Source organism: Rattus rattus, chromosome 14 (assembly GCF_011064425.1).
Source record: "Rattus rattus isolate New Zealand chromosome 14, Rrattus_CSIRO_v1, whole genome shotgun sequence".
Taxonomy (NCBI): domain Eukaryota; kingdom Metazoa; phylum Chordata; class Mammalia; order Rodentia; family Muridae; genus Rattus; species Rattus rattus.
Genome location: NC_046167.1, coordinates 31,405,973 through 31,421,455, shown reverse-complemented (window position 1 = coordinate 31,421,455; position 15,483 = coordinate 31,405,973). Strand labels below are relative to the sequence as shown.

General features: G+C 46.4%; 1 protein-coding gene across 1 annotated transcript in view; it reads right to left on the bottom strand.

Moving 5' to 3' along the window:
• The window catches only part of Svil (supervillin), a 132,340-nt gene that overhangs the window by 17,535 nt on the left and 99,322 nt on the right, over positions 1 to 15,483 (bottom strand). The window contains exons 19-27 of the mRNA XM_032884534.1: positions 11,752 to 11,841; positions 11,580 to 11,666; positions 9,611 to 9,788; positions 7,434 to 7,606; positions 5,707 to 5,862; positions 4,035 to 4,171; positions 3,260 to 3,407; positions 2,998 to 3,143; positions 859 to 1,034 (exon numbers count right to left, since the gene is read on the bottom strand). Of these exons, the coding sequence (XP_032740425.1) occupies positions 859 to 1,034; positions 2,998 to 3,143; positions 3,260 to 3,407; positions 4,035 to 4,171; positions 5,707 to 5,862; positions 7,434 to 7,606; positions 9,611 to 9,788; positions 11,580 to 11,666; positions 11,752 to 11,841 (1,291 nt within the window). The remainder of the gene's footprint in view (positions 1 to 858; positions 1,035 to 2,997; positions 3,144 to 3,259; positions 3,408 to 4,034; positions 4,172 to 5,706; positions 5,863 to 7,433; positions 7,607 to 9,610; positions 9,789 to 11,579; positions 11,667 to 11,751; positions 11,842 to 15,483) is intronic.

Here is a 15,483-nt window from a genome sequence, read left to right as displayed (position 1 = left end):
AGCCCTTCAAAATCCTAGTTCTTGCAGTATTAATCAGTGTTTGCTTAAAGACTTAATTTTTCCAATACATTGATTAAATATTTAATTTTCTGTTATTTTTTTTTCAGACAGGGTCTCTTATTCTGTAACTCGGGTTGGTCTGAGACTCATGTAGCCCAGGGAAGCCTTAATCTCATGAGTGAACCTTGTGCCTCAATTTCCTGGGTGCTGGGATTACAGCTCTGGCTGTAATTTTGGAACTAATTATTAACAAAAGCAGTTACTGGATTTTAAAGGAAGAAACTATGCATGAAACTTGAAAGCTGCATGGCTGGCTTATGTCATGCCTGTTTCTTATTACATGCTGGAAAGAGTTTGAAAGCATTTGGAGGGTCTGGTAGCTTAAAAAAATGTAAGAATACTCTTTAAATTCACGATCATTGTTTTAGATTCTGTACCTGCTCTGATGACTTACCCAAATGGTTTTCAAAAGTCTGGTACATGGGGAAAGTTAAGGTCACCTTCGTTCTTTCAGTGTCCTCCTTCCCTCCACCCCAGCATGCATGAAGGCACAGTGTCCAGGGCTCAGGACAGGAAGACACCTTCAGAAACCTGGGAAATACTGACTTACCACAACAGACATGCAGGAGTGGCAGGGGTTGGGGTGGATGGGTGAGTGTGGTTGAGGGGTGTTCCTAAAACTACAGCCTCCTGACTCATGAGGTAGGTGACAGCTAAGAGAGCGTTCTGTTCTGTGACCCTCCCAGGCCGCAGGATGTAAGAGTTTCCTAAATCTGCGGCCTGTGTGAGAAGCAGTGTTGGAAGCCCGTGGGAAGAGCAGGCATGCACAAGACCCACGTGGGCGGGCAGTAAGGGCACCTGGGAATGAGCGGGTTGCACTCTCCAGGGTCCAGGGGGTTGATGTCACAGTTCTCATAGTCAAAAGTTCCATTCCATAAGTGCTTGGCCAGCTGGAATGCTATTTTCCGTTGTGCTAACGTGACTTCCTTCCCATGCCACACGTAAACTTCACTACCAAAGTCAAACACCAGCACCTGGAAACAGCACAAAAAACGACGCGTTAACTTCAAGGGCAGACCCTGGGGCGCCAACTCTGCTGATGACGTCATGCTTCTGAACTCTCGCACCGCCCAAAGCTTTAAACCAAGAGTTATGTAAGACCTCCCTGTCTTCTTTCCCTCTTTTCTACCTAGCTTCTCCCTCCTACACTCACTCTCACATATACTCATTCATTCCTTCATTCCTTCATTCATTCATTCATTCATTCAACACTCACAGCTTATCACACACACAGCAGGTGCCAAGGAGCCAACACTGTCCTTTCTGTATGCAATTGTAAGACCCCTGGGGCAGACGTCATATCATTCTTACTTTAGGAGCTTACTGCTGAATGTCTGTAGAATGAACGTATGAACGGAATGCTGTTATTCTGCCTTATTTCCAGCATCCTAAAGTCTGTTTTAACTCTCAACTAGAACCCACTTCATCTCTTCTTAAAATTATTTTTTTCTGTGACTTTTGTTCCCATTTAAATGCCCACATACATCATACCCTCAGTATATTTTATAGTTTACTATAAAATTATTTATATATATATATATATATATATATATATATATATATTTGATTATATATTTGAATGCATCTATACCGTGTACCCAGGATGCTCCAGGATACAGACAGGTATAAGGTGGCCATACCAGCAGTGACTGGCAACGCCAACACCTTATCCTGCCGATCGCTCCTGGATGCTGTTGTCTTAGTGGCAGGAGCAGCTGCAGTCTCTACATTTTGCAGGGGTCGCAGCAGCAGCAGCAGCAGCAGTTGACTGACTGTAGCTGCAGGCTCAGTAACAGTTACCTGGACACACTCTGCTCCCCATACCTGCTGCTTCTGCCCTGTCCCTCCTGCTCCTTGGTGCTTTCCCTCCCGAGGCCTGGCCTTGGAAGTTTTTATTTTCTTTTCTGACTGTCTTATTTTCACATATAGATGAGATCACAGAATCTTTTTTAATCCATGTCCGACTTATTTCACTTAGCCTGTAAGTTCTAGGGGTAACATTCTTGGCGTTTACTAAAGTTTTTAACATTTAACATTTAACATTAATGCTGTGTATGTGGGTGAAATATAACTGAACAAGCTCTCCAGTCAAAAGACAGAATGGCTAGAAGAGGTGGCTCAGTGGTGAGGAACATACACTGCTCTCCACAGGACCCAGATTCGGTTCCCAGCACCCACGTGGTGGCTCACAGTGGTAACTCCAGCGTCAGAGGCTCTGATGCCTTCTTCTGACCTCTGTGGGGATTGTATGCGCATGCTATAGAGATATACATGCATGCAACATATACATACATATAAAAATAAAATAGAAAAAGAGAATCTCAAGACTTTTAGAAAGAGCGTTATTAATTTATTTATTTGTGAGTGTTCATGTGCACACATGAGGAAGTCAGAGAATAATTCAAGAGACTTGGTTCTCTCTGCCCACCATGTTGGGATCTGGAAACTGAACTCAAGTCTCCATGGTTGGCAGTAAGTGCCTTTACTCACTGAGCCATTGTGCTCGCCCTGAATTCTTTCTAATATGCTTCCACCCAGTTGAGTGTAAGGGCTTTGTATGGCTTCCCCCTTCCTCCCAGCAATTATTACACTTAACAACACTGGAAATACATGGCTACTGGGGTGAGTGAATGGACTACTCAACAAGTCTATAGATTATGTTAATTATATCATATACTCACATTAATTATTCCTGAAACTTTAAGACTAACTAAAGTTTACTCTTACTTAACTCAAGATGCAGAGGTAGTATTTATATTTTATATAAAATATAAAATCCTTCAATAATCCACACCACTTTTGGAAAGTCTTCTGAATTTGTGTGGTATAGGTGTGGGGATGGTTTGAAAGAGTGGATGAGTCTCCTTCAGCCATGCTTGAGAGTCAGTATGGACCCAGGTAGAACTCTCTGCAGTTCTATATCCTTGAAGCTGCTACCTCTTTGGACTGCAGAAGGGAACACTTGGGAATCTTCCCCCAGTAGTCATCATCAGGAACGAGTTTGTCGTCTGTCAGTCGGTAGACACAGTTTGTCTCTATGATGGCCGTCTCGTACAGCTCATCTTCCTTTGGGTCTCCAGCAGCTTTGGGGGAAGACAGGACATTAGAATGTAGTTGACTTAAGAGGATCAGTTAAGAGATGGGGCTGGGGACACAGGATGCCCAAGCCTCTTAACTCTGAAATATGGTCAACTCTTACACTGGTAACTGGTCTGACCACCCAGAAGCTTCCAGAAGTCTTTGGCTGCGTGAGTATGTGTGTTAATTCCTTCTTCAATGGTCTGGACATATGTAGCTCTACAACCAAGCTCCCTCTTTGTCTGAATTAATGTCGCAAGTTCAGATGCCTGGAAAAGAACAGGACACAATGACCTGGGAAGAAAAATCAGTGTGGTCTGCACATGCTGCCATCAGAGGAAACTCAATGAAAGGCATGACACATAGGGTGGCAGACGGTGGTTGTCTCAGTCAAGAAAATGTAATTGTGGGAGCAGTTGTATCCAGTCTTTGCAGTAATAAATTCAACAGATAACTCATTAACTTTGGACACTATATCTTGTCTAGGGCTAGGTGAGTATGTGTATTAATTCCTTCCTCAATGGTCTGGGTGTATGTAGCTTTACAACCTAGCTCAGTGTGTCAGACTCAACAGATAACTCACGGGCTTTGAACACTATCCTGGGGCTTCGCCCATGGGATTTCCATGAAAGAGTCACACTAGGTCTTTACAGATGCCCATTAGTCACTCAAAAGCCAGCTTAGACCCAGGGCTTTCAAACTGGAGATGCATGGCACAGACCTTCACTTCAGAGCCTCAGAGAAGCTTCCTCAGAGATGTTGGCAAAGGAAACGCTACCTGTCCCTTTCTGCTCGAATGAAATGCGGGGTATCTGAGAAGCTTAGCATGGACCAAAACACCTCACTGTCATATAAAGGACACAGCAGTAGAAATATTTTGTCATTTAGACACTGACCTTTGCTTTCTCAATGACATTGGAGAACTCTCCCACCCACAGGAAGCAGTACTGAGGAGAGAGTAGAAGGAAGCAGTCCCCACTGTTGAGCGATGAGGCTCGAGGCTCCACCAGCCTTGTCTGCACGTGTCTTCTTCCTGTGGACAAGTCCCCAGTCCTTATATCACTGTGCAGAAGTCCATGGTGGGCACATCTCAGCTACACATCTCCCATTCTCAAGACTCTGACCACCAGTATAAGTTCCCAGGACCAGCTGCACGAGGAAGTTAAGATGGGTCGTATGACGGCAAAACCATTTGGTGGTGCTGGCCAGTGACTGTCCTAAGGTCTCCGAACTTTTTAGGAGTGGCCTCAAAGCCTGGATTTTAGTGTGCCTGTGGATGTAGCCAGGTTCTCCTGTCTTGGAAGAGTGGCAAGGACACGCCATTCGTGCCGCCTTCTCTTCACACAGCCTATGTCCTGTGCTCACACCCAGCCACGCTGTAGGGTAAGGCATGCCTCCCCACAGGATCTCCTTCCATAGACGCTGTAGCTCCAGAGCAAGTGGACAGGACCTGCTTGGACGTACTGCTTTGCACCACTTGCCACTCTCTTCTAAGTGATGCCCCAAGGCGGAGCCTTCCGTGATCGCACACCTACTATGATTTCTGCATCAGCGCTCCTCTCTTGTCTTTGGTGAGCATTGTGTGCACAAGTGTGTGCAGGTGTGCGTACCCACGCATGGATATGTGGCCATCAGAGAAGGGTTCCAGGGGTTTTCTTCCCTAGGGACTGCAGCTGCCGCTTGCCATTTTACCTAGAATGGCTGGCAAGTGGGGTCCTGGGATCTGACTGTCTCTGCCTTACAATGCTGGGGTCACAGGCACAGACGCCCACGTCTGGTTTTTACGTGGGCATCAGGGATTCAAGCGTGGGTTCTCATGCTGATATAAGAAGCAGCCTTACTCACCGAGCCAACTCCCCATCCTTCACTAATCTTTTAAATACACCAAAAAGGAAATGGCTTTGTAGAAAACACCCTAGAATCCTTGGCAGAGGCAGAAGCTACTCCATCTATCCTTCACTGGATGATCCAAGGGATAATCTTAGGAATCCAGAGGTGACTGGGTCACCTTTAGGAGTGGAGCCACCCTCCTTCCTCACAGCCCTAATTTTCTGCTGCTTCTTCAAAAAGGGCAGGAGAGTGGAACCTGGGGATGGGTGAGGCTCACTCCTGTCTTCCCATGATTCCTTCCTGAGGGGTGCGTTTCCTTAATCTGGCTGAGCTGGGTCATGCCTTATCCCAGTAGGGAGAACTGAGAAGAGTGTGCAGCTCCATGCTGGAGACTGAGGGCATATCTGGTAAATGGCACAGCAGGGTTGGGGTATGGGCTATTGGGCCAGAGGAAACAGGACCAAAAGCTGGGATTCTGAAAGGGTAAAAGACCACATCCAACCCCAACTCTCCAACTCAGCCACTCCCTCGTTCTCATTCACAAACGCTCGGACATTTACTGGGCAGGACGTTCCTGGCCGATGACATCTGTGTAGCACTAGAAGGGGAGGTCCAAATAGACCGCCTAACCCGCTGCCTCATAATGAACAATGGGTGCGGCCAGGAGTCTATCGTCCTACAGCAACCAGACCGAAACCACAGCCTGCCAAAGGCCCTTTGGACCACTACAAAGAATACCTTTAATCTGCAACAGCATGACCTTCTTGTAGGGCAGGGCGCTGTTGTTGGAGTTTTGCTCCATCAGGTTGACACTCCGCAGGCTGATGCTGCTGAAGTTCTCCCTACTGGCTAGGCCCGCCAGCGTCACTTCTGAGAAGTTGGAGTTGGAGGACACTGTGAAGGGAGGTGGGGAGGAAGCACAGTTGAAAGCCAGTGTTTGTAACATAGATGACTGCTAACCAACAGGACCAAGTTTGAGCAGCTGCACTGCTCAATGCTTAATCACTGTGTACAGAATTAAATGCAGTACAGGAAGCATCAACCGCTGTTGACAAGTCTCACAGAAGTTGTCACCCTGTGGGAGGCTGCTCTTCTAGGCGGTATTTAGTGAAACAGTTCCCTTTTATTGGGAGTGAACAAAGCTATATAAACCTTGAGGATGGTAGGGGTTTTCAGAGAGAGTGCAAATTATTGCCTGGGGCTGAGGTTCTAGAAATATTTCATCTGCATGAAGAGGGATCCCAGGTACTTAATCCTGTAACTTGGTCACAAGGCTACATGACTACCTCGAGAAGGGCAGAGGTGGTGGTCACACAGGCTACATGCACCAGGGCACGCAGGCCTCGGACAGGGAGGCAGCGATCCTTACTTCAGCCAGCATCAAGATGAGAGTTTTGAGGTTTTGGATACATCTTGACCTCACTCCTGCTCGAGGTCAGCTCTCCCTGTCACACGGCTCATGTGCCCCACAAGGTTCTAATACTGAAACCAGAACGCTGATACTATTTGGTACCTCAGATGACTTCTGCCTTTTGGGAAGCACTTCTCAGTCAAATAGTTAGAATGCAAAGACAATTATTTCCTCTAAATTTCCCCCCTTTCTTCCCTTCCACTGCGTGGAGAAAGGTTAGATGGGTTAAGGCGGAGGGACTTGGAATGAACGCCTCTCCTCTCCTTTTCTTCCCTCCTTGCCTCCGTCCGTTCGTCCCTTAGTTTTGGAAACAGGGTCTCACTATGTAGTCCAGACTATCCTGGAACACTGAGTGCTGGGATCACAGGCATATGCTGCCACTAAATACTCTTAAAACAAAACCTTTGGCAAATGGAGTTATGAATGCTAAGAGCAAAACAAAGACTACGGCAAGATGAATTTCAGTATCAAGACTACAGATGCTTTTACCACCATGAAAATCACTATTTCACAGAAGTAGAACTCATACTTTGGGCCAGATAAAGCCAAGATGTATAGCTCAGGGTCAGGGTCCAGTCAGAGACCAACCTCACTCTCCATTCCACAGTTCATTCCAAGTTCCCCCACCCTGACCCACCTAAACTATCTCCATGGAGTCCCAGGACCTCCCCCCGAACAATCTGAAAGCAATGGTTTAAAATACTGGGTGAGGATATGCATCTCCTTTGGGTACCCACAGGAGATCTCTTCAACCTTCTTAGAGTCAGTGGAGGATTGCTGTGCTTGGGTTTGCCAGAGCTAAAATCTGGAGGAATTAGAATATCCGGAAACACTTCCATCTCGAGACCCAATTCAGCAAAACAGCATAATTTAGGCAGCAATTCAGTGAGAAATCTTCAAATTCGAGGCAGGCACTGAATGTGTAGTCCCTCCTGTATAGGAGTGACCCCTGAACACCCTGAACACCCGCTCAGGGGGCAGCTCCAAGGCACCACGGAGAGACAGGACATAAGTAGTGTTCAGGTCGGAGGCAGGCCAGAGGCCCGACACTCACTCTTTTCCACTTTCATTCGTTTGGACTCCATGAAGGCAACGTTTAGCCTTTGTTCCGTGTATTCCTGAAGGAGGTCGTCTCTTGCTGCCAACAGTTTGAGAGGGTTCTTGGAAGCCTGGACCCGGCGCTTGGGCCTGACTGAGCGCTTATGCTCTGCCACCGAAGATGTCAACCTGCGGGCAAAGGAGATGTGGCCCGGATGTCACTCTACCTTCTGGTCTTGGACCCATGACAACAGAGTCCATTATTCTTACTTCCTGATTTTATGTGGGTTAGAGAGCCCGGGATGCTCTGCACGTGCATATGGGCACACAGACAGACAGACAGACAGACACACACACACACACACACCCCTACTGCTGCTATCACTAACAAGTTCTCAGGGACTCGGCAGATGTCAACCGTACTTTTTTTTTCCCCGATTATCAATGCCCCAATCCACATGACCCATATTTTTAAAATTTATTTATTTTTTCCTTTTTTTTTAAAAAATTGGGTATTTCTTATTTATATTTCAAATGTTATTCTTTTTCCCAGTTTCCTGTCCATCAGCCTCCTAACTCCTCCCCTTCTCCTTCTATAAGGGTGTTCCCCTCCCCACCCCCCTTTACCTCCCCCCACCCCCAACAATCCCCTACATAAACTGGAGGTTCAACCTTGGCAGGACCAAGGGCTTCTCCTCCCATTGGTGCTCAACAAGGCCATCCTTTGCTACATATACAGTTGGAGTCCAGGGTCTGTCCATGTATAGTCTTTGGGTAGTGGTTTAGTCCCTGGAAGCTCTGGTTGGTTGGCATTGGCCAACTGTACTTCTGTTGAATCTTTTTGCCCCACACTAAATATTTTCTTCACACATTGCTTTTCTATTCACAGCTCTTATTAACTTAGCCTATTAGGTACCTCAGGAAAGTAACCACACCTGGAATAAAATAGGCCTCCAGAATCATCTCTGAACTGAGACTGTCTCGCCCAAGTCTGGGTAGACCAGCCTGTGGAAGTAGTGTATCAGTGGTGTGGTCTCCCAACAGACTCCTGTGGTGATAAAGAACTGCCGAGGGCTTCAGTCTCTGTGCCTGCAAGCATCCTTTGTGTACCACCAGTATGCATGCGAGCACAAATGCACTTTTGTTTAAATTATTCCATTTCACGACTATATATATGACAGTTGGATGGGGAGAAGTTGAACCGATCAACTGGAAACACGCATAGCAACGCATTGCACCAGGAGGGGTTGATGGGAACTTTCCACGAGTGAACACACTTCTGGAAGACATGGGTACTCTGGCAATTGCATAGGCAAGAGCAGAGAAGTGCAGTGTGGGCTGTGTGCAGCTTGCTCAGAACAAGTGCCCCCTAGTGTTCTATGGGTCTTCCTCTGGGGCTCACCTCACCCCTCTGGTTGTTGGGCATCACCTGTCCACTGGACTGCATGAATGGTATAGGAATGGACTTAGGACCCAAGCTGGAACATAGAAGTGCAAACCTAGTCTTTGAGGATCTACTGGGAAGTGACTCTGGGTTGACTGAGTAGCCTGTCCATCTGGTGTTGGAAGCAGGTACCTCTTTCCCTATGGTTGTGGTTTGACCAGGAGAGAAGACAGCATATGGAAAGACAGTCTTAATAGAGACTGTGCTACAACTGTCTTTGTACACTCAAGGCACACCTGAGTTTAAACTAAATTTTCCCCCAACTTTGTTTATTTGTTTTTGTTGATCTCAGTTCAACACTTGCATTTTTCTGGAATCCTAACACGTAATCACTTTTTATAACGCTCGCCTGGGCACCTTTGGGTGCCTCTGAGAAAGCCCATGGACAGATCAGTTTTATACATTGCAGGAGGCAAAGAACTATGGCTCCTGATCTCCGCAGTTCATGGTGCTAATCTGCGCTCATATAAATCAAGTATCCAGTTATGAGTAAGTTTAGTGGTGTCCAGTGGGAGAACTGTGGAGAACGCTAAGTGGTAAAACGGTAAAACATCACAACGCAATGCTCAGGTGAGGTGAAAGCCAGTCACACCTTTCAACACTACACAAACACCAGAGCACACGCAGCAGACAACAAGTACAGCAGGCTGACCCTGTGCATCTTGCTCTAGAGAAAATACCCATGGCAGAAGTTTCTGGTGACCAGACAGACTAGGGGAGCATGGGAAGGGAGCCATTCTCAAACTCACTTGGGAGCATAAGGGTCGAAAATGACATCGAAGTCCTCCTCCAGCTCCACAGGACTTCTGGGTAAATTGTGATCCACACTGCGGTAGAATTTGGCAAAGGTTTCATCATCATCCAACTTCATCACCTCCTTGACAGATTTGCCAGTGACTGTGAGAACTGTTTCCTGCATCCCAGCAACTATCAACAATGGAGCAAACATACTATGAGCTTTTGAGAAACAATTACTGTGACCTTTCCTGCAATGCCTAAGCTCCCGGAGTAGGGAAAGCACAGTAGTGAGGTCCAAAGCCCTCTTCCTGCCTACTCTTGCACCCCAGCTCCCAGCTCACTCCACACTTCACAGAGGGATATCCCACCTGCACAGTGAGGGTCAGGACAGGAAGCAGGATGACCTTGCCCTCATGAGCACATGAGCACTTGTGAACCTGACCTGTTTCTACTAGAGAGAGCTAACCTTAGCCTTGTTCCATATTAAGGGTTCTGCAAATGTTTTCTGGAAAGAACTGGGAAGCATTTGGGACTACTCTGAGGAGAGCACATAGCTTCGGTTGCAATTCCCCAACTCTGCTGTTATAGTGCAAAAGTGGCTATGGACAGACAGCAGGTCAATGAAAGGACATAGCTGTGTTCCAATAAAACTTTATTTCCAAGAAAAGGTAGAACAGTGCAGTGGTCATGACCACTGTGACTCCATTGACTGGCTAGTTCTATGTCAGTTTGATACAGGTTAGAGTCATTTGGGAAAAGAGAGTACCAATTGAGAAAATGTCCGCACGAGACTGGCCTGGGGGCAAACCTGTGCATCATTTTCTTGAGTAGCGATTGATGTATTAGGCCCCGCCCATTGTGGGTGGTGTGAACACCGGACAGGTTGTCCTTGGCACTGTGAGAAATCAGGCTGAAGCCAAGAGGAGAGTGACAACAAGCAGTGTTTCTCTTCACATTTGCTCCTCCCTCCAGGTTCCAGTCTTACTTGGGTTCCTGCCCTGACTTCCCTAGATGATGGACTATAAGCTGTCAGACCAATCACCCAGTCAATCAATAAATCCCTTTCCTTTCCAGGCTGCTTTTGGTCCCGGTATTTATGGAAGCCATAGAAACCCTAATGAAGACAACAGTATAATAGATTTTGTCGTTTATACATCTTACCCAGTCAGATTAACTATTATATAATGACCTTAGAGCTCTGGTTTTCAGTGTTTGTATAACTTTCAGCAAGTACCCGGTATTTGATGGATAGATACGTTTTATCGAGAGAGAAAAGGCTACTTCTGCATATTGTTTTTGTATCACCAATTATTATAATAAGGTGTTTATTGCATTATCATTTTACTAGATATTTTTTGAAATTATTTGGGATTATTAGAAAACATCCCTTTTGCCTTAGCAGAAATGATGCATAAAGTTCAAAGCCCATCCAAAAGTTGAGTTTCTATTTGTACACTAATTGTTTTATAGTGAAAAGACAAAACCACCGAGTTATACCTGGACTGGCTGGCATCCCAAGGGTTTGGAGTCAGCAACAAGTGCACTATTGGGCATCCCAAATTTAGGATATTATTAAGTGGATCAGAGTTAGAGCTCTGGTTAGTACTGACTACAGGTTCATTTTTTGAAGAATAACAAAGGATTTTAAGCATGTGTGTATAGAAATTGCTGAAAGTAGATAATTAAGGAGATAACTTGGCTGACGAGGGAAAGCAATCAGAAGTGCGATTTGGAGAGCCAGCTATTATGGTACATGCCTGTCCTTCAATGTTATCTTTGATTACGAAGTAAGTTCAAGGCTAGCCTGGTCTAAGTGATATCTTGTTTCAAAAAATCAAATTAAGAGCAATAACAAAAACAACTGTCAAACAAAACAAAACTCCAAAAGTTAAGAAGTTGAAAGCTAGGTTCCAAGAGAGCAGAGGCCAGGCGTGGGGCAGTAAGACAAGCTGAAGCTCCCCTCTGACTTCTGGCCCATACCTTTGTTATTCAGCCTCCTTAGGAAGGTTTCCAGCCTGTCCAACTTCAGGTCCGATTCCAGCTGCATATCTGGTCTGGCTTCAATATCTAAACAAGTAGAAACCATCTGTGAGTAAACACCCCTGAGCCTCCCTGCTCAGACACTCATGTCACTGTGGACAGGGACACCTACCTTCCAAGGGTTTGGAAACTGGGGTCGTGCCCCTTGATTTACTGCAGAGAGGGGATGAGATGGGAGTTATGGCCGTGGGTGACGCCAGACCTGCAGAAGACACAAGAGGACAGTTTAGCATGTTCAAGATTAATTGTGGAAGTTCACAGAACCCAATGAAGCTGTACACATTTCTATAGCACAAGTATTTACATAAGTATGCATAGGTTGGCCACCAAATGCAGCCACAGCTAGGGTTTTCCTCTTCTATGAACTACGCAGATGGCAAGCTGAAACTTTAAATAAACAGTGAGGACAAGGGGAAGCACGTCCATGTGCTATAAATGGAGTGAGAGTGTACATGGCTTCCAGAATATGCTGGAACAACAGGGAGTCCTGATAGTGGTGGGGGCCAAAGGGGAAAAGTAAATTTGCACTACAGATGTGGTTTGGAGTAAGTTGCCTTGTCCGAGGTAGCAAGGCCCCAGGCTCCAGGACTCTCTCCAGTCTGTGAGGAAGCAATGACAGGGTGAGCTCATGAGCACTGACTGTGGAGAATAACCCAGAGGTCCGAGCGTTCAGGAGAAAGACAGGAGAACACACACCAGACCCATCTGGGACTGTGGGAGGGTGAGGCTCGCCCAGCTTAGGTATGTTGAAAACAATCACATGTTCCCCAAGACAGAGGGTGGGAAGGGCTTACTCAAACAGAGGCTGAAGGACGTATGAAGAGTACAATGGGGACTTTTAGCACAGAGGGCACTCAGCTGAAAGACGAAAACATCAGATAGACAGTTTAGAGATAGCCACTCCTACCTGAGTGGAGGGCATTGGAGGGAAATAAGTGTAGTGTTTGTAAAGAACGGATGAGATGCTGCTGCTCTCTGCACCCTCTGCAGTGTGTGTGCCTGTGTGTGTGTGTGTGTGTGTGTGTGTGTGTGCCTGTGTGTGCCTGTGTATGCCCTGTGTGTGTGTGTGTGTGTGTGTGTGTGTGTGTGTGCCTGTGTGTGCCTGTGTGTGTGTGTGTGTGTGTGCCTGTGTGTGGCTGTGTGCCTGTGTGTGTGCATGTGCCTGTGTGCCTGTGTGTGTGCATGTGCCTGTGTGCCTGTGTGTGTGTGTGCCTGTGTGTGCATGTGTGTGTGCCTGTGTGTGTGTGTGCCTGTGTGTGTGTGTGTGTGTGTGTGTGTGTGTGTGCCTATGTGCCTGTGTGCATGTGTGTGTGTGCCTGTGTGTGTGTAAGTTTAAGGGGACATAGCCCTGTGAGTGCTGTCCTAGAACAGCAGAGAACATGCATGTTATTCTCACCAACAGAGAAAGAGAGGAGGGTTCTGCTCCTTCCCCCAGGAGCTAGAGATGCAAATGAAGCATTACAATGCAGGAACAAGGCAAGACTGGAAGTGACTCAATACTTAAGTTCTGGCAATGGGATGGAAACACTTCTCAATGCCTGTTTGCATATACACTAGCAAATACATGTGCATACATTCTAAAACTAATTTCTGTTACCAGGTCAGCAAAAAGCTCATGTCCACGAGAAAGTAAGACTTCTTGAAATGCAGTAATATAAGTAAAATTGGGTGTCACAAAGTAGGACAGACATCAGGTCATTACCTACTAAAGAGTGCTTGAGTTACCAGAGGAGTCCATTGGCTTTAAAGGCAGGCAATAAGCTAGACTTACTCAGCTCAGCAGGCTGATAGTCTCAAAGCAACTAGCAAAAATCTGCCCTTCTTCACCGACAGGGGGCAAATCCCACGGCTATAGTGCCCCCTGCTGTCAGTCAGGCCACAATGCACAAAAGAGTTCCTGGACCTGTGGGACACTGCCTTCTTAGCGAGAGACGGTATGGTTTCTCCACAATGCATCAGGGGATATAGAGTGAAGTTTCAAAGTATTAAAGCCGCCGAAGTTCTCCCCCACAGCTCTTTTCAGTGAACTTTAAAAGCCACAGACATGGGGCTCCTCTCTGGGGACATTTTCACATCTTTTATTCATGGCACGTTCTAACGTTGTCCTCCCATCTCAGACTGTTAGCGAGATCTTGTGAAGTGGTAATTGTTACACAGAATAGAAAGATATAAAAAGCAGAAAAGGTCCAAAGGAAATCAGAAGAGCTTAGAGTTTCTTGGGGGAGAAACAGTGAAACCCTGAAACTGTGAGATTAGAATTCCGTGGATGTCCTGTGGGGTAGGGTCTAGGACTGTTGTTATCTGCAGTCAACAAAAACTGGATGCCATATAATTGCAAATCAAAAAGAACTAATAGTTCAAAGATAGATGTGGTCTTTTCTATCAGATTAAAAGCAAGGGAATTATTACCCCCAGAAAGACCCATGACTTAACGGAATCCTAAGGAAATACATGGCTTGTGCAGGGAAATAGGAACAGAACATTCACTGTGGGGCAGACTACTCCATATCCAAACCGGTAGTGTGGGCCAGGGCACAGGGTTCAGGGGAGGAGCCCAGTTAGGTCTTCAGATGAGATGGCAAGATAAACTAAAATAAAAATGAGCTAACTGCCATAGGATACAAGTTGGAGCCGGCAGCTGAAGGCTTGGACTCTCAGTTCCAGCTGCCTTTAACGGATTTGTTCATAGGGGTTGGTGGTGGGTGGTGAGGGGTGAGAGGTGTGGGAAGGGGCTGGGCTCCAGATTACACCTAACTGAACAGTTCCATGATCTCCTGAAGAAAAGCGAGGTCCTGCTTCATCCTGTGAGGACCATCCTGCTGTCTTTCAAGGTGAGACATTTGTCTCAAAGGCTTCTTCCAGTAAGATGCAAGGAAATTACTCTCCAAGGCTTGCCCTCCTTCCCTCTCCCTCCCTTCCACAAACATCTCTCAAATGCCATGAAGGAGTTAGGCTCTATCCAGAATGGAAGGTCTGAGGTGAGGGATGGCTAAACTGATGATGTTGCTGGCAGAACCCCAAGCCTAGGTGTATGTGAAGACATTACCAGTAACTAGGGGATCTGCTTTTAGATAATATTAGCTTGAGATATGGGGTTCAGGCCAGAGAGATGGCTCAGCCATTAAAGGCTAGGCTCACAACCAAAAATATAAGAGAAATGGAGGCTTATGCATACGGATGACGGAGGGACCCTAACATTTAACCATGTGCCATAGGACATGAATTAAAGCCCCAAACTCTTGAGACCACTGATGAAGGTGACGCAGTGCTGTTTCCTGTATCTCTGGGTTTAGCTTCACAGCAGTTCTGGGGATCGTGGTGCACTTGGTGACCTGCAGGGCATCCCTATCTCTTCTCTGAAATCCAGACATCTCTTAGACATCTGTCACATGCCTGCAAATTGACCTCCTCTGTAAGCCACAGTTTACAACACTAGAGTCAAGGGACATGGGAGCTGACTTGTACAGGACAAGAGGGGCTCCTGATTGCTAAGCCACTTTTGTTCCCAAAGGTTTCCTTGGTGGTGGTGGTATGATTGGAAGGCGTGTCTAGATGGATGTCAGTCTGCAAGGAGATGGAAACAATTTAGAAGGACCATGGGAAATGATTGGTTAAAATTGCTTTTTTTTGGGGGGGGTGGGCAGAGTTCCAATCAAATCTCAATCCTACGATTGCACTCCTTTTCCAAACAGACGAATTCTGGAACAGTAACAGACTGGATCAGGCTTCCTATCCTGAAGAGGCAGTACTAGGACGTCCGCAGCAGAAACACCCTACACAACAGTCAAAACCCCCTCCTCACCCAACACCAGTGCAGTATGAGAAGTAAAGACCAGGGCCTCCC